This window comes from Choristoneura fumiferana, chromosome 13 (genome assembly GCF_025370935.1).
Source record: "Choristoneura fumiferana chromosome 13, NRCan_CFum_1, whole genome shotgun sequence".
Lineage (NCBI taxonomy): Eukaryota > Metazoa > Arthropoda > Insecta > Lepidoptera > Tortricidae > Choristoneura > Choristoneura fumiferana.
The window spans coordinates 4,698,354-4,725,873 of NC_133484.1; the positions used below are offsets into that span (position 1 = coordinate 4,698,354).

The 27,520-nt window shown below is 41.1% G+C and overlaps 3 protein-coding genes and 1 pseudogene across 4 annotated transcripts; 3 read left to right on the plus strand and 1 right to left on the minus strand.

The window, feature by feature from the left end:
* Nucleotides 1-737: 737 nt before the first annotated feature.
* On the plus strand, nt 738-3,766 carry LOC141433935 (thioredoxin domain-containing protein 5-like). The gene is made up of 3 exons (XM_074096085.1): nt 738-935; nt 2,249-2,375; nt 3,588-3,766. The coding sequence occupies exons 1-3, from the start codon at nt 745-747 to the stop codon at nt 3,732-3,734; spliced, it is 465 nt and encodes a 154-aa protein (XP_073952186.1). The 5' UTR covers nt 738-744; the 3' UTR covers nt 3,735-3,766.
* Nucleotides 3,767-7,258: 3,492 nt separating this feature from the next.
* LOC141433933 (uncharacterized) lies at nt 7,259-9,352 on the minus strand. 2 transcript variants are annotated; one of them, XM_074096084.1, is made up of 3 exons: nt 8,897-9,313; nt 7,951-8,056; nt 7,259-7,419 (listed from the first exon to the last, which is right to left on the minus strand). In XM_074096084.1, exons 1-3 carry the CDS (start codon nt 9,159-9,161, stop codon nt 7,290-7,292), a joined length of 501 nt encoding a protein of 166 aa, XP_073952185.1. In that variant the 5' UTR covers nt 9,162-9,313; the 3' UTR covers nt 7,259-7,289. The 2 variants fall into 2 exon arrangements, with proteins under 2 accessions (XP_073952185.1, XP_073952184.1); XM_074096083.1 differs by having other exon boundaries at nt 7,259-8,056; nt 8,897-9,352.
* A 1,425-nt stretch (nt 9,353-10,777) lies between these two features.
* Nucleotides 10,778-16,217, plus strand: LOC141433927 (uncharacterized; annotated as a pseudogene).
* Nucleotides 16,218-16,743: 526 nt separating this feature from the next.
* On the plus strand, nt 16,744-24,639 carry LOC141433923 (E3 ubiquitin-protein ligase RNFT2-like). The gene is made up of 6 exons (XM_074096071.1): nt 16,744-17,076; nt 17,583-17,912; nt 18,862-19,016; nt 20,390-20,660; nt 22,224-22,439; nt 22,624-24,639. Exons 1-6 carry the CDS (start codon nt 16,882-16,884, stop codon nt 22,855-22,857), a joined length of 1,401 nt encoding a protein of 466 aa, XP_073952172.1. The 5' UTR covers nt 16,744-16,881; the 3' UTR covers nt 22,858-24,639.
* Nucleotides 24,640-27,520: the final 2,881 nt, after the last annotated feature.

The window sequence follows — 27,520 nt, forward strand, 5'->3', positions numbered from 1 at the left end:
CTCCACACTACACTGACGCGTTTCGAGCACATCTTCAAAGCAACAGAACCGTTCACCATGCTACCAGACCAGATGTTGGAGTAACAAAATAAAAACAAACGTTTTAATTTCACACTGTAACTCCCCAAGTACCCCGCTTTATTTTTAACCGACTTCAAAAGAAAGGAGGAGGTTATTCTTAAACAAACTACCCACAAAAAATTGATAAACTAATCATCACATACTTACCTTACTAGTGCTGCTGCTTAAGTACCAAAGTAGAAATAAGCAACCTGAGATATATAAAATTCGTGTCTAGATTTCTGTCCAGCACTGGTGTAGGGGTTAAAGCACGCAGCACGGAATGCTGAGGATCTGGGTTCGATTCCCAGTGCTGGTCTCTTTTTTTCTGGTTTTTCTGTGGATCCATGTCTCAGTTTGTATTTTCGATATGGTTTCACGGGATACCCGTAAAAGTAACAAATTTGGAGTTGAAATATAAAATATAAAAAGACTCCAAAAAAACAATCATAAATATCTACTACTTGTAAAAGAGTGAACTTTATGAATATTATTTTAAGGGTCTATTTTACTGGCGTATTGATTTGAGATACGAGATTTGTTGAAAGTAGCGACGAATATTTTTTTAAATAGTGATGTAATATCTAACAGGCATCGCGGTACTAAAGTTATGTAGCGATATTCTGCCTCTCAGAAAACATTTATTGGTTGGCGGTGTCATTATAATCCTTTTATTCTTTAAAGATGGGCGTCGCAAACGCTGAGACGTTAGAAGATCTCAAAGCGTACGTGGAGAAGATGCTGTTGGCGGAGAACCACGACCCTGAGAAGTTCATGAAGAAGAAGAAAGCGCTTCCCGTCGCGCGCATCTCCGAGGAGACCTTCGAGACGTTCATGGAGAAGGATCTCGTGTTTGTCAACTATTTTGCACCCTGGTAAGAGTATATCTGTACGTAGGGTAAATCGTTGATTACTGGCCACCTTACACTAAAAATGAATTCTATTCACCTATAAGCAGAGTTAATTTTTAGTAGGTATAAGGTGTCATAAATTCTAGTCAACTATAAGCAGAGTTAATTTTTAGTAGGTATAAGTGTCGTAAATTCTAGTAAGCAGAGTTTAATTAGTAAGGTATAATTGTTCATAAATTGCAGTCACCTATAAGCAGAGTTAATTCTTAGTATATGGTGTCAATTACTGGCCACCCTTCAATAACTGGCCACCTTATACTAAAATTAATTCTCACTGATAAATAGAATTCATTTTAGTATAAGAAAGAAAGAAAAAACATTTATTGTCCATTAAAAAAAAAACACATATTAGTGAGAAGGTACACTATGCTCAGCTATGTGGCAAAAGGTTAATTTCTTCACCGCGCTGATTTTCAGCCCGCACCTCTACACGGCGTACAGACATTACACGAGACGGGTAGGACTTGACTTAAATAGGTACGGTCGGTTTCTTAACTCATGTATCCACTTTTTCATACTAGTTGCACAGAAAATGGATACCTATGTCAGGGCACGATTGTACGTTATATTATACTTATAGGGGACCAGTAAGTGACGATTTACCCTATATGTTAAAACATGGCGGGGAGAGGCTACAATAGAGAGATCACTCTCCAGGCAGATGTTATGCCTGGGGACCGAAGTCCGAAGGAAGACGAGAGCGTCCGAGTTGAGAAACTTCGATGGTGCGATGCAGGATGTTCGTTTCTATATTACTCACTAGATGGCGCTAAGAGTCGTTACAATATTTTTGCTGAGCAAAAAGCCTCTCGAGCAGAGTGCCATGGGTTCGAGCCTGGGCTCCCACTTCTGAGTTTTTCAAATTTTTTGTGCGAATTAAGTTTCAAGTTTCAAATTTTGAAATTTTCCATGAGCAGGGAAGAAACAACAAATAGGGAGCAGATGGCCGTTAGAGCCGAAAGGTTCTCGAGTGGAGACCGCGGATCGGCAAGCGCAGGACCTCATCCATCCATCTCGTTGGTGGTGGGTTTAACCAGGTGGTTAAAGTCGCGGGTTTACGGTGGATACAAGCCGATTCCAACCGAGGCAACTGGAGGTCTATGGGGGAGGCCAATGTCCAACAGTGGACGTCCTATGGCTGATATGATGATGAGGGAAGAAATTCAGTTGTGTGTGCGAAGTTCCCAATCGACACTGGCCCCGCGTTTGCGTACCTACTGATTTAAATAGGCAGAGATGATGATGATAATGTGTATACATTTATGTGTGTGTGTCAGGTGTGCACACTGCATGCAGCTGGGCCCGCTGTGGCTGAAACTGGGCGAGAAGTACCAGAACGAGAGTCGCGTGCTCATCGCTGACGTGGACTGCGTCAGGTCCAAGCCCATCTGCGAGACAGAGAAGGTAATAATCATTTTCAATTCTCACGCTCTTATTTTTTTATGGCAATATACATATCCGGATATGGATATAGAACGGATGATTGTGCCAGTGACAAAGTGATACGCCCCTTTTTTTGTATTTGTTGGATGTAGGTTGTCCATTTAAAAGCCAAAGCAATCGGACAATGAAAATCATGTTTTTTTTTTTTTAATATATTATGTTATATTTGTATGAATAATTTAAATAACACTAGGCAATTCTAAATAGTTGTGATAGGAATAGAAATAAGTGAAAAATGAAAGGTACTAATGAACATTTATTTGCACTGTTCTGTTAGAATGTGTACCTAACTTTTTTACAAAATTTATTTTTCTCAAACATGCTCGGAAATGTATGCGTTAATGTCACGAAATGGAGACATGAACTGTCTCATTTATGGCTCCCTACATAACTTCTTGGCCTAGGCCATGAAGTATGTATGAAAATCCATTATTGTCCGCTGCTCTAGCTTTTAAAATTTGCTTACTTACATAAAACTGACAAAGAAAAATTACAAACAGCCAACCACCACTACTCTGCAAGTATTTGCGATATTGCGATGCGATGCGATGCGATGCATGGATGGATGGATGGATAGATAGATGGATGGGATGGTTGGATGGATGGGTGGATGGATGCATGGACGGATGGATGGACGGATGGATGGATGAAACATTTCCTCACATTGTTTGAGAATTTATTTTATGGACGGCTGCATTTTACACTCACTTCAAGGACTCATAGGCAAGTCAAGATAAGCGACAGGCATGGTTGCCCACTCTCCCCTACTGGTCATTTGACAAAGTAACGGAGTCACTCCATCCTATGCCCTATTTCACGAAGCCACAAGTTAGAATTTATAAGCGCTACAAATCAACGCACGTAAAAAGAGCTCCTGGCAATATACCTGCGCAGTGAGCGAAGTACGGACCAAATTGGCGGCGGAGCAGTGGGGGACGCGGGAGGGGGCGTAAAAGCGCGCGTGGCCGTCACGCCATTGGCTTGTTAGTTGAGAGATGCGCAAACGTATCCTCTCCACTAGCCACCCAGACCTCTTTTTACGTGCGTGGACTTTAGTCCTTGTTTAACAGTATGCATTGAAAAGAGACGCTTGTAAATTGTAACTTGTAGCTTCGTGAAATGGGCCACTGGTTGTCTGATGGTCATTTTCAGTGACACAATCCTTTCCCTCAGATAAACGGTCTGCCAACCCTGATCCTGTACAAGCAGAAGAAGATAGTGAGCGTGGAGCACGGCGCGCGGCCGCTCGACTCGCTCGTGTCGCTCGTCGCCGAGCACCTGGCCGCGCCCGAGCCGGCGCCGCCCAAGGACGAACTCTAGGACCATAGGCATTAAATTATTACAATAATTAACTAGTTTTTTTTTCAAGACTTCGCTCCCGTCGTGTGTATTTCCGGATAAATACAATCTAGGGCTCTTCAAGGCTAGAGTGAATAGGCTGTTACTGAACCAGTGAGATACACCTTTGGCCTCATCTGCACTTAACATCAGGTGAGATAGGGGTTGAACCCCGTGATTGACCATGGTAAAAAAAACTTCAAAAAAAGTTATATTGTTTTCTGTAGATACTTTTAAGATACTAAGGAAGGACACGTGGCCCCTGTGGGGAATAGTTGAATTGGTAAATGTCAATTGTTTGTCACCTCATAACTAGTAATCACTCCAACTTTCAGTCCTCTATCTTGAACTGTCACAGAGATAATGTTAAAAATGTATTTTCTTAACATTTTTTTCAAACTCGTTTTTCTCCTAATCCATAGCAGCTAAAGCATCTAAACAGAATCGCAGCTATGTAGTTTTAGTGGGAGTATACCTTACAATTTTATTATAATACGTAAGAAGGAAAAAAAATTTTTTTCGACAGCTTTATTTAAGAAGTATTTTTGGAGGTACAATTATAAAAAAAAAACATATAAATTGCAAATAGTATTAGCTACTACCATACGAAAAATCAATTGATTATAATTGGTGCAACATACTGAAAAAAATAAAAAAACCAACGAAAGTATTCAAGGTTCGCTTTTGAAGTTTCATGATCGTTGCCTAGCAACAAAGAGTGTATTATTCTGAATTTGACGTATGGCTGTCTCAAAAGGCTACTGAACTGCTGCTGTGTTTGAATACTATACTTCGATTTGCGAGTTTCGTAGTAGCCCCTCTGTCACGGACCTCAACAAACTATAGTGAAACCGTCGGATGACAAGCAAAAGTCACCAATTTCCACTTAAAATCAAGAGGGATAGTCAAACTTATGCATAGCATCGTAAGGTTGAATCTCCACTAATCATTTTTTGCAGTTAGTAACTCTTGCTTGTCACCCGACGTTCACAAACCGCGCTGTGAACTAATTTTGTACGCCGTTTTGATATAAGAAACGTGCAGTATATACATAGATGTTGATGGTGGAAGCGCAGCGCAACAAGCAAACATAGTATTAAATTATACTTACTACTAAGTACCACCAGCATTAATATCTGTAACAGCGGAACGTGCAAAAATATCTGACACGTCCTTCCGGTCCTAAAAATAGAGTAGTATCCGATATTTATGCACCCTTGTTGTGTCAAATATTGGTGCTGGTGACTGTACATTACCTACATTTGAAGTTAGATAACCTTTTTTTGTACTTCATGTTATTTTAGTGTAAGTACCTGAGCGACCGAGCTTTGCTCGGGCTAAAACTCTTAATAAGCGTTTTCCCAGAGATAAGACAGCTTCATCGAAATCGTTGGAGCCGTTTCAGAAATCCCCGAAATAAGGTATTTAGATAATTATTATAACAAAACAAAGTTGTGAAATTTTAAAACTTTATTGAAGCTATAAAACAGCAGGATTATTTTTTGATAAAATACTTATAGTACTATCAAATCCGAATAATTGAAACTAAGGAAAGACAAATGGAATGATCTTATATCTTAATTTTAATTTTGACATCCAGTGTTATCAACATTTTTTTCTTAAAAAAAGTATGTACACAATATTAAGTGTACAGTGTACTACGATAATGAAAGATGTTTAGTCCCAACACAAGAAACTGTAAAATAAAAATAATAGTAACAACATTGTGAATGCACAATATACTCACACTAGTGCAGAAAACCGTGCAGACATTTAATGAATACCTTTCCTAACCCTTACGTAATAAATAAGAAACAACAGCTCGCCTCACTTATCGCTTACATAACAAACTTAATTTTAGGGAAACTAAACAGTATTTATGTCAATGCCAAACAAGCTATCAGGATTCGGGAGAAAAGCATTTGTACCTTTTCAACTGCCGCAGATCAAAAGAGGCAGGTGTTTTACATAGGTGCCGATTAGAGTAGTCCATTGGTTGTGGGTGCGACAAAAATCGCTGCATTAATGGCACAGCATTTTTATAAAATTCAACAGTAATAAAAATATTTGTTACTATAGAGACTCTTTAGTGTTATTAAAATAGGGTAGCACTTCAATTATATTTTATTCCGTTATTTTTTGGTCATACTACAGTGTTCACCTATCAATGGATTCATTTACACTCTTTTTCCGCGTTAGCTATACTAACATACTGTACTTTGGTGGCTGTATGAGTTCTCTAAAAATCTTAAAAATAATAAAATAACAAGATTGTGAAACAAACTTCCCCAAAGCAACTGTGATTTTTTTAAATCTGAAAGTATGGAAGTAAACAAAAACCCGTAAAACCTCACCGCTTTAAACTGCAAATAGTAAATAACCTAACTATACTATACTACGATTGCCTTCAAGGCATATTTTACAATTAGCTTCGGTTATCAAATCAGACAAGTGTCCAAGATGCAACCTAACAAAATAAAGTATTGATTAGTAGTTTGTTTCTGACCAATACGTATATCCAGTGCCTCTTTCCGTTTACAGTTCCAAGAAACGCTGGTCAAGCTCTAAATTGCTTATTGGATGCCCTATCTCATGTACATAATCACAAGGAAATTTTAAGAAAAAAGGAACATTAGCTCAGAAATGTTTACCACTGAAAAAATAGAACTTTTGAAAAGTGTTAATGGGGGAAAGAATCCCAGTAGGTACTATTATATATTCTGTGCCAGTAGTTCGCACCAGCAGGGCTAGTACGAAACTCGAAGTTCGTGTCGTGCGGTCGCTCTGACACTTATACTATTTAAAAGAGAGAGAGAGGGACGGTACGATTCGAACTTCGAGTTTCGTAGTAACCCTGCTGCGCTGCGGCCATAAGTTACGAATAATTTGGTCAATGGATTTTTTTTTAACACTTCTTTGCATTGTGAACAAGTGGGAAATAATTATCTGTAGTCCGCACTGACCAAATACGCAGGCGCAAGCTATTGAGAGTTGTCTGCCTAAGCAAAGCTATTGCCAGCTGGCTGCACCCTTTTGATTATATTTCGAACTCTGGGATTTTTTCCCAGTACTTTGCACTGACCAAATTAGCAGTCGCATGCAACGGAGACGTGTCTGCATGATGCTGATGATTGTTTTTAATCAGGCCCAGTACTACGAAGTGCTAAGTTCGAACTTCGTGTCTTGCCGTCCCGCTGACGCTTATGTTATTTAAAGCAAGAGTGAGAGAGACGCCACGATACGAACTTTGATTTTCGAATTTTGTAGTAGGCCCTCAGTAACCATGTTTCAATCAAGCCAGCAAGGCGTGAGGATATTTTGTTTTTTTTCAATTTGGTTGTGTGCGCGGGGCCCCTAGGTAGTTGCCTACTCTGCTTAACGGTCAATCGGGCCTTGGGGGGGCTACTACGAAATTCGAAAATCGAAGTTCGTGTCGTTCTGTCCCTCTGACACTTATACTATTTAATACGAGTGAGAGGGACGGTACGTTATGAACTTCGAATATCGTAGTAGGCCCTGTTTCAATCAAGCCACAAGCTACGTGCGTTTGGAGACGGTGTTTGCCTGGAAGAAGGCGCCGTCTGCTTGCGTAGCCTGCCGGTTGATCTGCCGGTGGCGGTCGCGGGACACGATCTCCTCTAACACCTCCCCGTCGCCCTTTATTAACCTGAAACAGGAGCCAACTGAGAGACGGCTAAAACATAGCTATGTGGCATGGGGCAGGCAGTGAAGGACAAAGTTATTATAGAAGATTCTGCTCAAAAGAAATCCCATAATCCAGTATCTTACTTAATCATATATGTGTACTAGCCGTTACCCACAGCTCTGTCCACATAGAATTTGGTTATGACTATCTTGCGGGAACTATATAATTTTCCGGGATAAAAATTATCCAATGTCCTTTCCTGAGACTCAAAGTATCTGTATACCGAATTTCTTCTTATTCGGTTCAGCATTAAGACGTGATGAGATGAAGTAACAAACAAACAGACTCACAAACATTCGCATTTATAATATTAGTGGGATATTTGATTTTGTATGTAGCACACTCACAGCAGACAAAAAATTATCATTCACTTTCTTTAATTTCTGAAAGGGTCCCATGTTCATGTGTGCCCCAGGGTCCCCGCATGGCCTAAGATGGCCCTGTGTGTTAAAGGCTAAAAGCTGAAAAAACATATAGGAGTGATAGGATAACCTGTAACGGCCGGACTCCTCGTCCAGCACCCGTCGCACCACACTTTGCTTCTGCTCCCACTCCTCCTTGGTCATTGGCGCCATGGCTCTGGACTTCTCCATTAATTCTGTACAATAAACAGTACGTAAACTCTTTACCGTACTTTACCGTACTAAAACAAAGGTATGTGGAGTTGTGAAAACTGAATCACATACCATAGTGGAACCTTTTAATAATAGGGAATATAAAGGCAATATTATCCTGTCAGTGCAGCACTAGCACATACCACATGTTTATGGTTTATGTTTTTAGAGTATCTTAAATGTCCATAGCATGCCGTAATATCATATTATTTCGATTAAATTTTGAAAATATAGCTCTATCCCTACTATTGATGTACGTTGTCATAGCAGTTTTTTTACGGTTTGTGCTAGTCGCCCCCTGCGCAGAGCTTTGCCTAATATGCCCTATTAATTTTGATATGATTTCTTTGGCATATATATGGGATGTTAATGTGGGGTGTGTGGTAATATGGGATGACTTCCACCCTGGTACGTAATTCAATTTCCACAACTGTATTCATTTATTATTATTTTAATAGCAGACAAACAAGCAGATGGTTCACCTGATGTTAAGTGATTACCATCGCCACAGTTAGAACATTATTTTCTTTCATGACATGAGTCCTCATGAATAGCTTTATAATTTTTAAACCAAGAAAAATATTGTAAGCAGTACGATTATTTTATAAAATGAAGTGAAATGAAAACCATTTATTCAAGACACAAAAATAAAAGATAAGGAAAGGGTAAGTTATAATGTCAAACTATTTTATGTGCCCGAAATGGTCCCGCCTCAGCATAAATGCAGACTCCTCGAATGGAGTCAGCACTGGTCGTCCGGCGAAACCATAATAGGAATAATATGCAGAAAATTTAACCTACATACTATGCTTTCCTGTCTTTACCTATAGGTATATCAGCAGCTTCTTCAACTTTACTGCTGGATTCCTCTCTACTTCGACTTTTGCTTGATCTGTCTTTCTTTTTAAGCTTTTTCTTCTCCTCTTTTAATTTCTTTTTGAGAATCTTCTCAGTCCGTTTCTGTTCTTTCTTCAATTTCTTTTTCAATTTACGAAGTTTTTTTTTCTCCCGGGAAGAATCGGAACTACTTGAACTAGAGCTGGATGTAGAAGTCGATCGTTGTCGCTTCTTGGACTTTTCTTTTCCCATTGTTCAATTTTATTTTAATGTAATAAATCGGTTAAAATCCAAAGCCACCGCCGGCAACGGCGATCGAAATTCGCTTTGATTTGACAAGGTTTGACAGGACAGTGAGTGACAGATGACATTGACGTTAACGTTTCGTGTTATTCAGCCATAGTTCAGCCACGGTTCAGCCCAGCAACAAATACGCCAGAAATACATAAAAACAGAAATAGGACTGAAGCCATTTATTAAAACAAAAATGCGCAAACAAAAATACAAAGTTCTAAGGTAACATTTTTATAGTCTAATCTAATCTAATCTAAGAAATGTGATGTGATGTATTTTGCTACAGGTGTATTGAATAATGTTTTCCCATCGTATTTTGTCGGTAAATTTCGTGTTTATCTGACTTTGTCAACTAGCTTCAGTAAACTTCAGTAAGCGCGTTCAGAAAGCAAGATAAATACGAACTTTTCCCGCAAAATACGATGGGAAATCATTATTCACGCACGACATCAGTATGAAACTTTGTATGAAACCGTAATTCCTAAAAAAATTACAAACAAAAACAATGTACCGATTGCCTATAATTTTTATTAGGATTTTCTAAACCTTATAACAATAGCACAGCACAGTGTGTGCAAGTATTCTCCTACAGATGAAACAATATTTGGCCTTAGCCTTATGCCATGAAGTTCGAAATTGGTATAGGCAGTGCCACCAGAGTTGAGGTCACGCACCGCACACAAGAACATTATAAAATGTAATAACAGTGGAATTTTGACATTAACTCATTCATTTCATTCATTCTCCTTTTATGCAATCAAGTAATCAGTTCTTCATATGTAGCTACCTACGCCTTCTCTTTCGTTACCCGCAGTTAGGTAAAATTTTGATTAATTGAAAATACATATTTTACCTTTCGTAGTATTTTACCTACATAAAATCAGAACTCAACTTTTCCCACTTTTTTATTTGCCCCTTTCACCCAGATTTGACAAGGGAAGAGATTACCTTAAGGCACAAGTTCGCCTTTGTACGTCTGCTTTTTGGTTTTCTGTTAATTTGATGTGTTCTATGTGCATAAAATCAAGTGTTTGGTACACACATACTTGAACATACATGCTGACCATATCTTATTCTTTAATTTTTGTAAAAATAATAGGTACAGTCAGCATTAAAAGTAGCGGATCACTTTTTACTTTGTCGTTTTAACACATTTGTCAAATTTGGTATGGTGTTAAGTACGTTGCTCTAAAACGACAAAGTACAAAAGTATGCAGCTACTTTTAATGCTGACCGTATACCATGAAGTTAACATTGAAATAAATATAGCTTGCTCTTTCTTTTATAATAATATGTGGGTATTACTAACTGGTAAATTACTATATAAATGAGTTTTATTACTCAAAATAAAATTCCAATGTAGCTACATGCAGTGTATACGTATATACAATGTAAGTACGTTTGCGATGCAAAATCGCTAGGCACCAGCAGGGCTACTACGAAATTCGAAAATCGAAGTTCGTGTCGTTCGGTCCCTCTGACACTTATACTATATAAGAGAGCGAGAGGGACGGTTCGATACGAACTTCTACTTTCGCACTTCGGAGTAGGCCCTCAGACTCAATAGATTGAGCGGCGACACGGCGACACGACACGTCATGGGAACGGTGAATAATTAAAAGGGGAACGCGCATGCGCGCCGGGCGAGGCCGCTCGCACGGACCGACGGAGCTCCGCGTCACAAATCATTAAGAATTGCAAAATCTCTACGCGTTAGTGATGTTTTGAGTGCTAGTTGTCACAAGATGCAGGCGGGGGGTGGGGACAGCGTGACGGCCTCGGAGGCGCCCTCGAGTGATAGCGAAGCCTCGGACTGCGAGCCCGGCCCGGAGCCCGACCAGGATGCCGCGCTCACAGAGGAGTGGGCCCGCGAATTGCTCGAAACCGCTGACGAAAAGAATGCTCAAGAGGTTCATGGCTTAATATAATATAATTAATTGAGCTAAGTAATAATTGTCGACATAAGAAATAAGTTAAGTTATAACCATTCCTCTTTAAGAACTTTGTATAGCCGTAAACTACCTTTCAATACTAATTTGAACTTTTGATCTGATAATCGCTTGATAGGTTTAGCAATTAACATTTTATAGACACTGAGGCAGACTAATAAAGTTGATAAAGTTAATAAAACTGATAGGAGATGAGATTAAACGTTTTATGCCATAACTTAACTTAACCTTATGGCTTGCTACCATCATCCGTCATACTCGCTAATCCTTAAGCAGCAGGGCTAACTTTCCTTGTGTTCCATAGACATTAAGGGTCTAGTGGGGCAGGGTTACTATATATAAAGTCGGTCAACGAAGAAACCAATGGGGATCAACAAAAAATACTGACTCCTCTCCCGGGTTTCCAGTAGCAGTTGGGGTGGGGACGTGCCGCCGGGTTTTTTAGCCGGCGAGAGTCCGGCACTGTCTGATCCCTTCTTTCTTTCTTTCATAATAGATTTTTCTCGGCTGCACGCCGCCATCTCTTATAAAGCACCCCATATAAGTTTTGAAAACCAAAATCAAGTAAATAAAAGCAAGGACCTGCTGGGCCCTATACTATGAAGTATTATTAGAACTTCGTATCTAATACGCGAGTGAGAGGGGTTATATAGTACGAACTTAATTTTTCGAATTTCGTAGTTGCCCCCCAGTCCAGTGTCTTTGCCGGATCCGGTAGACCCTTATTGAAATCACTGTTCCCAGGTCCGAGTGGAGTCTCGCGCTGGCGTGGCTGGAGCCCTATCCCGCGTGCTGGCGGTCACGATCCGCTACGAGTGCGCCGGGGAGCGCCGGGCGCTCCCGCTCGTCGTCAAACTGCCGCCGCGGGACCCCTTCGGCCGGCTGTTCGTGGCTGAGGCCCAGTTCGACACGAGGGAGATACTATTCTACACCGAACTGGCTCCAGCGTTGAACAAGCTGGCAGAGGAGGCTCTGGGGCCCGGGATGGGCCTGCCGATCCCAAAATGCATGAAAGCTAGGTTACCAGGTTTGTAAAGCTGTTTTTTGTCGTCTGGAGTGTAGGTAGGTACACTCGTCTATGATATTCTTCGTTTTCCTGACGATTTAATGAGAAAGAAAAATTCATAATTGACCCCGTGTACGTTACGTTATGTGTACGTTAGTACTATTATATATTCTGTGCCCGTGTGCCCTTAAATTATATGCAGCCAATGAAAATAAAAAAATATAATTCTATTTTAGCCGCGATGAATAACATTCTTTCCGGGCGTCTAGATCGGACGCGTTATTTTCGTCACCCCTTCAAGGTTAGGTTTAAGTATTAGCAATATACACATAAAAATAGTGTTCCACTTTCATAGTATTTACAGCAGTAGCGTGGAGTGAACATTTTCTTTAGGCAATGTCTTGAGTCCGTACGAATGCAGTAGGTACCTCGCAGTTAATGTAGGTAGCGTACACAACTTTACCTACTTACCATAATGTAGCTACCTACTCCTTATCACTGACCATGTAGGTAGGTCAACAATTTAGGTAAACCGCTGTTAGTGGAGTTGTTACGGCGCAACGCCACTGTAATACAGTTATAACGTTATTTTCGTTCTAAACATTTAAAACCACACCCACATATGGGTGATATCATAGAAATAGCACGAGTTAAGCTTAGTTACAAGTGTTTTCTTCTGATGAGCCCAATTGTTTCAATTAACTGAAAACAGTAATAGTGTAATCTCCAAAAAATATATAATTGGCTAGTTTATAATAACTTTATGGATATGGAACAGTAAAAAATCGGTCACGAATTTTTTTCTTTAGCCAATTAAACAAAAAACCTAATCCACAAACAGTTGGAAACCCCCGACTTTGTAACTTCAAAGTTCAATATCTCAAAACGGCTCAACCGATTTTGATGAAAATATCTAAGAACCATTGCTAGAAAACCTGCTTTCATACAAAAAATCCCATTAAACCTGTCCTATCCCAGAGGCACAAATTTGTGCCCAAATTCCTTTGATCCTGTTATCCTGGGAGATGAAAGATTAAAATCGGTTCACCCGTTTAAGAGTCGCCAGTACGCTCGACGCTGATCGCATTTTCATACAAAAGTAGTTTCGTTCTTAATTTACAAATAACACACGCTGAAACGAAATAAAACTTTGCTACTATAATGGGAACAGCTATTTTGATGTTTGTAATTAGTTTTCGTTCATATTCAATTTAACAGAATAAAATCATTCTTGGGGTAGTTTTGCGTATTTGGCTCAGGGAACGGCCTTAAGTTTTGTATGAGAAATGGAAATTCGGTGTTGTTTTTTTCCCTTACATTTTATTTTAACCAAAAGTAATTATAAACATCGTAATGGCTGCTCCCATTTTAGTTGCAAAATTGCGTTTTGATTCGTAGTAGTTACTGCTTGTAAATTAGAATGAAACTACGTTTGTATGGGAACGCCAGCGTACAGGGGACTCTTAGAACTACGGTGTTACAGACAGACACACGCAGACATACAGACACACAGAAACACATAGCGGTGAACTTATAACCCCTCTGTGAAGATATAGACAGTTAAAGTTCCGCGTGAGTCACGCCGTGCTAAAAAGCACCGCACGGCAAGACGTCACCGGAACCGGAACCCAATCCCGAACTTTGACGCACTTATCTTTGTCATTTCATGTTTGTTTGAAAAAGAAACAGTCAGGTAAAAATACGTGTTCAATATTTTCTGATAATCTATAGGTATATTTTTATAATAATAAAAAAACCCTGAAACTCTAAGTACTTACCTAGTCTAGTTCTTCATCCCGCCCCCGCCTCGCCACTTGACATCATGATACTCACGTGACCCCGTCCATGCGTCGTCCCGTCCCGTCCCGGTTCAGCCGCGCCAGCGTCATCGTGACCTATATCCAGTTTCACGTTTTTTTGCTTCTGTTGCGTACCCTTGCAATTTCAATGCACTGCAAAAAATGGTTACATTATTTCTTCGGTGCGGTGCGATATCAAAGGGTTGTTCTTAAAACTTTTGTAGTATCTACCTAAATACTTACTTAATTAAAAGAAGTTAGGTACTTCGTGATTGCAACATGTTTCCTGTTGAGTTGATTCGAATTTTCCATTATTATATTAGTAGCTGTACTAGTTCGTAGTTCGTACTAACTTTTAATCGTAATAAATTAAAGATTGTGACCGTACCTACTGTTAGGCAATGGATAAAACATATTTAAGTAGATACGAGTAGATATAGGTACATACATACTTAAATACAAATTAAGAACAAATATTCCTATTTTTCGCACTAAATCGTCCCTCTCGCTCTCGTATTAAATAGTATAAGTGTCAGAGGGACCGCACGACACGAACTTCGAGTTTCGAAGTAGCCCTGTTGGCGGAGATCGAAAACGGGATTTCAAGCTTCATAAGTATTTGGGTTCTCTACAGGCTGTGCGGTCGCTAAATATTACCTAGGTACATCAAATGAACTTACTTACCTATTTAGTTTCTCTACTACCAAATGGAATTTAAAGTTCGAAATGTTTCAGATGAAATAGGCGGCGACAGCGAGCTGGTGCTGGAGGACGTGACGTCGTCCGGGTACGAGGCGGCGGAGTTCGCGGCGGGGCTGTCGCTGGGCCGCGCGCGCGCCGCGCTGGGGGCCGCCGCGCGGCTGCACGCGCTGTCGCTGGCGCTGCGGGAGCGCGAGGGCGCGCTGGACCGCCGCTTCGACTTCCTGTTCCCGTGCGAGCGCGCCGCCGCCGGCTACCTGCGCCTCGTGCGCCGCGGCCTGCCGCAGCTGGAGGCCTTCCTCCGCGGGCGGCCGACTGCGCCGACGAGGCCGCCGCCGTCGCCGCGCTCAGCGCGCGCGCGCCCTCCCTCCTCGGCACTCTGCTGCGGCCCGCCGAGCCCGCGCCGCTGGTCCACGCCGATTTCTGGAGCGGGAACCTCCTGTTCCGCGAGCGCGACGGCGCGTGCGAGTGCATGGCGCTGGACTGGCAGATGGTGTCGCTCGGCCGGCCGATGGACGACGTGGCGCTGCTGCTGCTGTCGTCGCTGACGCCGGAGCTGCGGCGCGCGGCGGGCGCCGAGCTGATCGAGCTGTACGGCGCGCGGCTGGAGGCGGAGTGCCGGCGGCTGGGGGCGCCCGCGGCCGGCAGCCAGGCGCGGCGCGCGCTGGCGCCCGACTGGCCGCGCGCGGCGCTCCGGGCGCTGCTGCTGTGCGCCGGCAGCGTGGACGTGGCGCTGGGCGAGCCGCGCGCCGAGGCCCGTCTGCTGGAGGCCGTACGCGATCTGAAGGCCGAAGGCGTGCTGCTACTCAAACCCGACACCGACGCCTGAATGATCAGTCCTTGATCGACTCGGGCGTCAATACTTTTCGGAAGTCCTTATCAATGAATTAAAACCTTTTGACCTCGATGATGCAAACTTACACTACAGCTGTGATCAGGGGACCGTGCATTTGTGGGAGTCCTGAGCTAACTAATACTTCTTGGAGATCTAAAATTGCGATTCTGTCAAAAACTCTACGATAAACGCACCTCTAGGTAAGTATTTATAAAGATCTATCCCAGGCTGTGTTGCATGAAAACACAGCTAGCTCTAGCTGTTTTGTGAACATGTGGTTTTAGTTTACTACGGTACTATTTAGCATAGCGAGGTAAAGGCTTTAGTTCGTTGATAACTTTAACCGCCGTAACGGGACTTCTGTATTCTGATTAATTCTAATGCGACCGTACGTTCAATCTAGGTATCTATATGTTAATCGATATTCTGTATATTTCTGTGAGTTGATTGAAGCACAAATTAAGTTTAGCGTTGTGTTGTGACGAGGTATTTTTGATTTGGTTCGTCGGTCGGCGGGGACGCGCCCGGCCTCTTAACTGACGGTGCGAAGCCTAATTAAAGACTGAATTTACGTAATATAAGTGTCTACGTTGTGCTTCGATGTGTTATGTGTTTGTAGGTTGTAGGGGCAGGATATTATTGCTCATCGTATTAAAGGCTAGAAATGCATTGCGGTATTTTGACTATTATTTAAATTGAAAGAAATAAATGATCAACATCTAAAAATGTTTTAATTGTTTCCCCTATAATCCGGCTCGAAGGACCAATGTACTATGACAGATTTTAAGTTTTGTAGCCAATAGCGGTATCCTACTTTACGGTGTAAGAGAAATAAAATAACTTACCGATATAATATTATTTTTTATGTAAATAAATATTTTACTAAAATATTAAGTACTTAACTTAAACAAAAACTATAAAAAATAGACAACTAAAAAAGGTTGTCCATCGCCAACACTACTGCCAGCGCTTAAAATATTTAGAAAGTATCCATAGTATCGAGTAATTTTAAAAGATTTTTCACGATGAGAGATGCGTATGTGTGTGATGTTGTGTAAGTTACAACAACACATTATTTGCTTAGATTTGCTTCAACACCCTGCCTGTCCTCATGAACCCTCAGTGCGTAACTACACTACTACATTACACATTGTACAGTTTTTTAGTGGTCAACCCTGCCTGAGGGTAAAGCAGTTATTTTTGGTTATTTAGCTAAATTCTGAACGCATCCGTTAGAAGTGTCATAGAAACGTCAAAACCTTCCGTCACATGAGTTCGCTAGTACCTATTCGCAAATAACACAAATTCAGCTTTCTTTACGTTATCAGACCATAACTCCTTATGGAATCGCTAGTTTTTCTATTTCTGTGAATATTAATTAAATGTAGCCATGACTCAACCGCATCAAGTGAACCTAGACATCGAGAATGTTCCTCCTGCGGAGGTGCCCCCAAGGAATAATGTTTTGGTCCGATTGGACTCTGTGTCTAGGCCTTCGCCAGCGAATAGGACCAATGTGGGGCTCGGGGACCGCCTCAGCAGTGTCTTCAGGGAAATCAGACCCCTCGTGGAGCACGCTCGAATGGTAAACTTTTTTTATCACTTTTGAAATCGAAATAATGATGTAATAAACAATGATTTGATTAGTCATCGGTAGACGATCAATTTATGTTTCATTGCGTGTCACTAAATATAAACAATATATTTTTATAAATTTGTAATCTTAAGTTAATTACTTGCTTGACATGTCATTTTCCTGACCATTGAATTTTAATCATTCATCACATCACTATTCTAAATTATTTTAAATACTTTCATAGTTTTAATGATAGTAATGTATTATGTAGTTATATATATGTACTTGTGTATGGTACTAGCTGCCAGCCCTGGCTTTGCATGGGTGTCCAAATTTTTCAAACATTTTCTTTCATACAATATATGTCTTTACAATCCAACAAAAAATAAACCAAATAAATACATTGACATGCTTGTTTGCCCCCTCTTAAATAAAAACGAAAATCTGCAATTGATATGTAGATATATTTTGTAAAACAAGAATACAATTTAAGAGACAATTAATAAACATTTCAGGGCAATAATGCAAGACTGTCCCTCCCTACATGGCTCCCTCGGAATCCACCAGGCACGCACCAGACAGCAGAAAGCCTGCCGCGACCCCAGAGTTCCATAGCACATGTTAACTTGGGTCCAAACACACAGACATACATAGTCAATGAAAGGGTAGTGTTAGGTTCTCTTCCGCTGTCTCCGACCCATGGCATGAGTAATGTGCCTCTCAGTGAGCCCGAACCACCAGAACAAGAGCACCAGGATATAAATGTGTCAGTCAACCCGTCAAATAACAATAATATACATGATCATGTGGATAATGATAGTCAGAGTGATGATGGAACACAACAGGTAAGAAACACAGTAATACAGGTGGTTGTTTTTTAAAAAAAGTGTGGCCTTTCTTTTTTTTAAATTTTGGAAAAAATAAGGTTTTTCCTACTCAGAATCAAGAGCACAATCGATTCTGTTAGTTTAAAAAAATGCCCCAAATAATAATGACTAGTTTTGTGACATACACTTTAAAAGACAAGGTACACTTTTTTTAAAAACACCCTATGCAGTAATCACGCCCCAATCTTTATTAATGTTTACTACTAGATATTTGGATTCAATGAAAAATATTAGATTGCCAAATACATTAAAAATTGTTTATATAATCTACAGTAGGTTGTGTCTCATTCGTTATAAAAGTAAATGGTTGTGCCAGATTACAGATTAGGGAGCACAAGATTGCAGAGTGTGTAACGTAACATTATTAATTAATCTTTGGCACTTCTGCTTGTACTGTTGCAATATTGTTTTACTATAAAATAAAAGAAAATTTAAGCAAGAATTAAAAAAAAAATACTTGTTTTTAAACATTGATTACATTAAACTAGTCAGCATTTCATTTTATGTAAATGAGTAATTCTCCACTAATTGGAAAATTTGAACAGTCCCCTGCCAACTATCTGTTCAAATTCTAATTAATTAAACAGTAAAAAGGGGTTTGCATCATAACTACAGTGTTGTGTATACCTATCAATTTATATATGCACTAGGCTGTTTTTCAACACAGAAACATTTTTCTTTGACATTTATAACAACTCGTTTTTCCAAAAAAAGCCAAGGACAATGATTTTCCAATTAGTGGATAAATACCCAAACATATACCAGAACTTTAAGGTATAAGTTTGCCGCTCTATAGGAACCCACATCGCTTTTTATCTCTTAATTTCCTATGTTTATTTTATTATACAATAATCAATTATACAAACAACATAATTATTATTGTAATTTTAATTAAATATTTTTTCAGGTGGTAGATGTACGAGGAACGCTTAATCTGTTGATCCGCTATGCTCCATTCTACTTCATTCTGCTCATCAAATTCCTGTATGATGCCCGAGCAGGGCTCTTTACATTCTTTTTACTCTTCTTCACATTCTCACATGGAAACACCACTGTCAAGAGGTAAGGAATCATTATTATTTAAACTTTAAAGGCTTTAAAGGGAAGTGTAAATGTGATTCTGAGTCAACCACTTTCAGAAGAAGCAATGCGGATTTACAAGTTCATCAGACGGGCCTTTGCATCCAGAGACTAGGTTTTGGCACAAGAGAGTGTAACATGTATCTGAGGCTCCCCATGAGGCTGGCATAGTCACATTTAGTGTAATAAAGCCTCGTTAAAATATAATATATAAAAAAAGGCAAGATTACACTATAATATTATGATACAGTCGAATATACTCTACATTTGGAACAAGGCTGCTTAATAGATTTTCTAGAATTCATGGTATTAGCCAGCTGGCTGACCAACTTGTAGGCGGGAAAAATTCAAATGCCTTGACTAATTTGTGGCCTGCGGTTCTGGGTTGACTAACCTTGCTCTGAAATAACTACATCAAATAAACCACATTGTTTTATTTTATTTTTACTCTGAGTTTTTAAAGACTGAAAGAAATGTGGAATGGTTCAACATAAACATAGTATATTAGTATAGTGTAGTGTGTGGAAATATCAGAATAAAAAATTGCCTATATGTTAATCCAGACGTCCATTTATTTACATACCAAATCTCATCCAAATCCGTCCAGCCGTTTTAGTGTAAAGGAGTAACAAACATACTCACAAACTTTCGCATTTATAATATTAGAAGGATTATTATAATACTAGAGTTTACCCGTATATTGTAAACTATTCGATCTGGTAGTTACAATTAAAATTCTGGGATTTTACAAAATTCCCCTGGGAATTCCCAAAATGTATATTGCTGTCTTCATGGAGTTTGTGTTAAGAACAACTGTCCGAAATTTCAACTTTTTTTTTTTATTCAACTGGACGCCAAACGAGCAAGTGGGTCTCCTGATGGTAAGAGATCACCACCGCCCATAAACATCTGCAACAGCAAGAGTATTGCAGATGCGTTGCCAACCTAGACACCTAAGATGGGATACCTCAAGTGCCACTAATTTCACCGGCTGTCTTACTCTCCACTCCGAAACCCAACAGTGCAAGCACTGCTGCTTCACAGCAGGATTAGCGAGCAAGATGGTGGTAGCAAGCCGGGCGGACCTTGCACAAGGTCCTACCACCTGCGAAGCTATTGGCTGCTATGGATTACGAGAAAAACAAGTTTGAAAGAAAATTCAAAAAAATACATTTTTGACATTATCTCTGTGACAGTTCAAGATAGAGGGCTGAAAGTTGGAGTGATTACTATTTATGAGGCGACAAACAATTGTCATTTACCAATTCAACTATTCCCCACAGGGGCCACGTGTCCTTTCTTAGCCTGCTAAACCCTTTTCCTATCATCAAGTGACACCTTTATTCAATTTCTAGAGAGCACGCTGCACAAATGAACAGAAGCATTGTCACGTTAGGCTTCGAGGTACTCTGGACCACCGGCTTCATAGTGGCGGTCCACTATGTCTTTGGTGAGGGCAAGCTCCTGCCAAACATCATCATGTTCCCGGGCTACACGGATCCCATCGACGTGTGGGAGCTGCTGTGGCTGGTCGTACTCACAGACCTCATGGTGAAAATCATCACCGTTAACGTGAAGATACTTATCACCATGATGCCCGCTTGCTTGCTGCCATTCCAGAAAAGAGTAAGTTACTGTTCAATAGTGCTGCAATCTGAGGTGTCAATTCATTGTAATGGATCGTAAAAGCCTAAAGTCTCAATAGATCGATTTTTTCTCGATCGTTACATAAGGACACGAATTATTTAGGCATGGTTTTACATTACCCGCCATAAAGATTGCACATCGGTCTTTGGAAAGAGACTCGGCTAATTTCGGCTTCGCAGAGCATTGTCACACACTACTTATGTGACGTTTGTCAGTCATTGTACAAGTGCAATAGAGTACGGACGCATTTAGATGAAAATATATAATTATAATAAAGAGTTGTTGAAACACCCCAAAACTTTAAATTGTACATTGGCATCTTTAGGAAAAAGAGGGAACTATCCTTTTTCTAGTAGTTGCGACAGCTCTCTATAGATATCCGAAGCTTTTTTTTTCTCCCTTTTTTTTGTTGAGGCTTTTAACACTCCAGGTGATCATGTCAGCCTCATGGGTGCTCGCTCATTTTCCCTACGCAAGGGACATATTAAAAAATTGGTAAATGCAAATGGCTTTGTCAGATGTTGGCTCTGAGAGCCGACAATTGACCTGGCCATTGTGCATGGGGCCCAAACCCCCAAGTACCCTTCTCCTCAAGTCTGAGTTCCGAGCACATTCCAACTACAAATGGGACAAGTCACCTACCCTTCGGCAAATCTCACACAGAGGTGATATCCGAAGTTTACATGTCATTAATTTGACGTAAACTAATTAAGTCCATAAAGGTGCAGTATTTATTTGATATAAAACGTCACTTAATAAATAAATCAAAAAAGTGTTCCGAAATCGTCGTGAACAGCCCATTGTCTTTTTCCGAAGACCGATGTGCAATCTTTATCGTCGGGTACTGTACTGTCGTACATTTCGAGGCGAAAATTGTTCACATGTACATTAATTGCTACTTACTGAAAATTTTCTTCCTCAAAATTTGTGTCCTCATTTGTGCTATCAGTCTATACAACGACATTGCCTAAATACTAATTATTATCATCAAGAGTGACACCAATAATTAAAAAAAAAGAGTTCATGAGTATTCATACAAATATCTGGCCCGGTCGTGAATCGAACCCGGGACCTCAGCTTCGTAGTCAGGTTCTCTAATCACTTGGCCATCCGGTCGTCAACATAAAAGTAACTATACTTAACCGGCTCTGTAGAGCAATAGGAGCGGTCGCTTTACCTACACGCAAGATGGCAAGGGGCGCCATTTTTGAGTTTCCAGTGCAGAATATAATATATGATGGCGCTTTTTGAGAGGCGCAGAAGTGGTGTAGACAAGCACGCCCCCCCCCCCCCCCGTCTACTTATATATACGCCTATGTTTGATTGTGATCGCGAGTGGCAGACGTTACATAATTAGCCCTCTGTATGTTTTTGATGTAGGTACGCCGCTCAAAGCATTGACATCCGATATAACTTCCGTTTCAAAAATAACTGAACCGGAACCGAAACGGATGTTTAATATCAAACGTAAGTTCCGACTTATCGGAGCTCCGTAACCTCCCTGGGTCTAACATGAAATGTAACAGTTCCCATTGGTTCCAGGGTAAAGTGTACCTGTTCATCGAGTCAGTGTCTCAGCTGTACCGCAGCCTGCTGACCATCCAGCCGTGGCTGTTCTACCTGATGCAGTCGTACGAGGGCTCCGAGAAGATGGTGGCCATGTTCCTGCTGTCCGTCTACGTGGTGGCTAAGCTCGTGGAGCTGCTCATGAGGATACGTCTCTTCAAGAATGCCACGTGGACCATACTGCAGAGTGTGGTGAGTGTATAGCTAGTGCCACTAGAGTTGAGGTCACGCACACATGAACATGTCGTGTAATGACAGCAGGATTTTAACATTTACTCATTGCGTGACGTTTCTGTTCTATTCCTTTTGTTATTAGTTTTGGCATTGGCACCAAAGCTTTTGATGATATTCATGTAACTTTATTAATTCCCAACAGAACTTCGGCACAAAACCGACCAGTGAGCAGATCTTGGCCGCGGGCGACGCCTGCTCAATCTGCCACGACGACTTTAAAACGCCGGTGCGGCTGTCCTGCTCGCACATATTCTGCGAGCCTTGTATCTCCGAGTGGTTCGACAGAGAGCACACGTGCCCGCTCTGTCGCGCTTCAGTGGAAGACGGGCACGCGTGGCGCAACGGTTCGACCACGTTCGACTTTCAACTGTACTGATAGCGATGTGTGTGTGCAAAGACTTGGACATTGCCGGTGTGTGCGTGTGTCTGTGGTCGGGGACTGGCAGTGTGGAAACTAATTATTAAGTAGCGTTACACTGCGGTGCTAAAGCGATCTCTTATAGCTCATTAGCCCCATGCTCCGCAATGTAATGCTACTTGTATGATTTTTTCGTGTGAACTAGGCGTATAGGTCTAATTGGTTATATTCGAAAGTTTTAGGTAACCTACCTACTCTACGAATTGGTACATAATTGTTGACAAATAACGCCATTAAAGTGTTGCTGTTAAAACAATACATTGCGGCGTTAACAACATTAAATGATAATAAAATAAGTGAAGACTTATCCGTATCATCAAGTTTCTGACGAAAGGTAAATAGTTAAAATGGAGATCTCATATGATCTTGCCAAGAAAGGCAGTGCCTATGGTAGGTGTTACAGCTTTATTTATCTCTTTCGTACGCACGACAAAACTGACGTTATAATTCGACATGTTTCCGATTATATTGCTCAATTCTATTACTCAATGTACACAAACATACTATCGAGAAAGACAAGGCAAGTAAATTTGGACCGCGTATCATTATGTCAGTGCTTCGTCACTCCATACAATCGAATGCTTCCCCGCTGTATAAGTGTCAGAGGGACCGCATGACACGAACTTCGAGTTTCAAGTTTCATAGTAGGCGTGCTGGTCTTGGGCGATCTCTGACCAGCTGCGAAGAAAGGCGTCCAGATCATCCCGCCATCGACGCCTGCACTTTGGCGGTTGTCACTCGAAAATGCACCCTGTGACTGGCTGACTGCTAGTAACACCGCTAACGGTGAGCCGGTTGATACAGTCATGTGCAAAAATACGTCTATTCGAAACACTCAATAATATGTTACCTCACAACCTTATGACTTATGTCGGAATAAGAATCTCTCGTAGGTACATATTTTGAAAGCCGTGGTGGCCTAGTGGTTTGACCTATCGCCTCTCAAGCAGAGGGTCGTGGGTTCAAACCCCGGCTCGCACCTCTGAGTTTTTCGAAATTCATGTGCGGAATTACATTTGAAATTTACCACGAGCTATGCGGTGAAAGAAAACATCGTGAGGAAACCTGCACAAACCTGTATAGCAATTCAATGGTGCGTGTGAAGTTCCCAATCCGCACTGGACCCGCGTGGGAACTATGGCCCAAGCCCTCTTGTTCTGAGAGGAGGCCTGTGCCCAGCAGTGGGACATATATAGGCTGGGATGATGACATATTTTGAAGGGTTAGGTAAGTCCATATTTTTGCTCTCAAGAGTGCACTCTTGAGGAACCAATCAGTAGTGAACCTTCATGACAACTTTCTTGGGGAAATAGTCCGGAGTTTGTATTTGGCAATGGAGAGCGCTGCTGCCCACTACTTCATCAGGTCTCTTGAGGTCTCTAGCCACTGCACCGTGGCATACCATGACCGTAATAGGAACGTGTCAGACATGGAATGAATGGAAGACAGGTTATGTAGTCTGTGGCAAACACGCCAGGGATGTTACGGAACTCGGATTCCGTTTCCGAGTCGGAACTTCCGTTTGATATTAAACATCCGTTTCGGTTCCGGTTCCCTTATTTTTGAAACGGAAGTTATATCGGATGTCAATGCTTAGCGCGGCGACTGGACATGAGCGGCGTACATCTAAAACATACAGAGGGCTAATTATGTAACGTTTCTGACACTCGCGATCACAATCAAATGACAGTTTTGTATGCGAAAACTATCATTATTTGATTGTGTGTGTGTCAGAAACGTTACTCAGGTTTAGTAGACCTACCCTTAACATCTCGTCCACATCACTCAGGCACTTGTCTCACCGCCAGCGAGGAAACGATTGGCTATCGACTATTTTCTCGCTCAAGAAACGAACAAAAGATATAAGATCCTGTGTGAGTAAAAGAGACACATATATTAATAGTTGATCGCTGGCTGTTCACACTGTCGGCGAGAACTCGCTCTTACATCTTTTGTCGCAGCGACAAGAGCTATAAAACTCGCTGAGCTATAGATACTCGCTCAGCGATGTCAGCTTGGCGGCCGCTCCGCACGAGCGAGTCGAGTGGAGTGAGTAATTGCCCGTCGCACGCGAACACTCGCTTACAGCCGAGCGACAAAACTACACTCGCTTCTCGCTGCTCGCCCACTCGTTTCTAGTTACTCGCTCTAATCGCTTCTCGCTCATCGTCGGCGGTGGGACAAGTGCCTCAGGCTCCGATTCTGGTTCCGGTTTAGTTTTCGGTTCCGATTCCGTTTCTGGTTCCGATAAACTAAATTAAAAACATCTGGTTCCGCTTTCGGTACCGATAAAACCACATCCGTTACACACCTGTTACACGCTGGCTGAGTCTGTATCTCGTTAGTTTATCTGTGACCATTTTACTAGGCTCTTCTATTGTTGCTAAGTTACCAAATGCTAGTGCACCGGCCATACAATAACCGTGATAAGCAGAGGTCAGAGTAGGAATAGATAATGTACAAATCTATATTTTCATACTACCCTCCTCTATATTGTGAGGGATCGAGTTAATCATAGTTTCTATTCCAACTCCCTCCACACGAGTACGCTCGATCTCCCTTTCTCTTATAAGTTGTTTACCGTATGCGTGAAAGGGGATGACGTGCATTTGAATTCTCGCGTGAAGTTTGGTTGGGAGTACGCTTGAGCCCCGAGTATACGGCCGTTTGGAACAAAATTGTGTGATTGTAATTTATCCTTGCTGCTTATAATATAAAGTTGCTAATCGTTCTATACGTTCAAGGTAGTTAGAGCCTTTTGTTCGGAACGGTCGTGTAATCGCTGTTATTTTTGTATGTACTCGTCGCTATCTAGTACAAAGTGTTGGAAATTGTAAGATGTTAAAATTTTAATGAAGCTTTAGCTATTAGCTGTTAACGAAAAGTCAGCCCAATATTTAAGCAATAAGGTTTTGATAAGTAGCATGTTGACGATAGTTCGGGCTTTGTATCGAAATATAGAGGAATTTGCTTGTGTTAGTATCACATCGTCTAAAAAGCAGCTGATATAAGTAGCAAATTATCTAAGAAGCAACTGGTCTAAGTAGCAACTGATCCTAACATGGTTGTGACAACTTAACAAAACGTAGGTTAGGTTAGAATTGCGTCAAGAAACGAAGCGCCTTAGCCGCGCGGAATAGGAGCTCCGCTAAGCGGACATTGGCTGATATAATTAAAATTTACGAACCTGGAAATAGATGAACGGAGACAGAGTAGACATTCGGGGAACTACCGCCAACCACTTGCTACTTTGACCAGTTGCTTCTTATTGTAAGACCAAGTGGTCTAAAGCAATTGCTACTTAGACCAGCTGCTTTTTAGACAAAGTGATAATCACCTATTTGCTTGGTTCAAGATTGCAATTATTTAGCTAACTGAAGCGGCAAGCACAAGTTGCTGTGACTAGCTTTTAGTGATAAACGTAGCTTAATGTGTTTTGTTCTCCATTCCAAACTTGAGCCATTTAGGTATAGATTGTTGGTCAGCTGGTTAAAAAACGGGATAGATAGCGACAAACCGAGTTGCGGCGGTTTGTGCTTACCGTGTTGGTAGCTAGACAAAACTAGAGTCGAAATTTCTAATGTATTTAAACCCTTAGCAAAACAAACTACCAAAACGTGTACGAAGAATTAGAAATAATACGATGTACCTATCTTATATTTAAACCAATCCTAGTATCTGAATGCCAATAGTCATCTCAGAAATATTAAATTTCGAACAGCTTAACTCGCACGGCTCCACTATTTCAGAAACTTCAAAAAAAATCGTTGATAAATGAGATTTGTAGGGCTTTCAGGCTAGCGTTTTTTTTTCTGCGCGTATACGCTCGTTTTTGGCATACGCGCTTACACGCGCTCTACATTCAATCGATCACGCGTGTACGCGCTCATTCCTGCGTGATTGCTCGGGTTTGATCTAAAGGATCGCTCGCTCGCAGCTCGCGCTTATACGCGCTTATGCGCATCAAGTTAACGCTCGAAGAAAACAAAACCGCACCGGTGCGCGCGTACACGCGCTTTTTAAAACGAGCTTATACGCGCGTATAAAACGCTAGTCTGAAACCGCCCGACAAAGATTCGAAAGTATTTATGCTCAAGCTGGAACAAAGACCCTTCGCACCCGCTCGGTCAATAATTAACTGACTGCAAGTTTCTCACAGGCTTTAGTTTTTAGTAGTTTATTTTGATAAGGGAGGTAAGCGAACGTTAAAATATATGTATATAAATCAAAAATATTCGAAAGCGAAATATTACGATGGCGCTAGTATTTTTGATTATTTGCTTTCAAATTGTTCCCGTAGCAAGGCCTAAGTTCGGGCACTGTACAGTCAACGTCAAAAGTAGCTGATCACTTGATCTTCTCATATCGAAAATACAAACTGAGACATGGATGCACAGAAAAACCAGAAAAAGAGACCAGCGCTGGGAATCGAACCCAGGTCCTCAGCAATCCGTGCTGCGTGCTATAACCCCTAAGCACCGCTGGACAGGAATCTAGACATGAATTTTTCCTATGCATAAATATCTCAGGTTGCTTATTTATTTGATCTTCTCACTTTATTTCATAGTGACAAAAATATGTATACATTTATAATAATAACTGTCGAGAACACATTTGGACT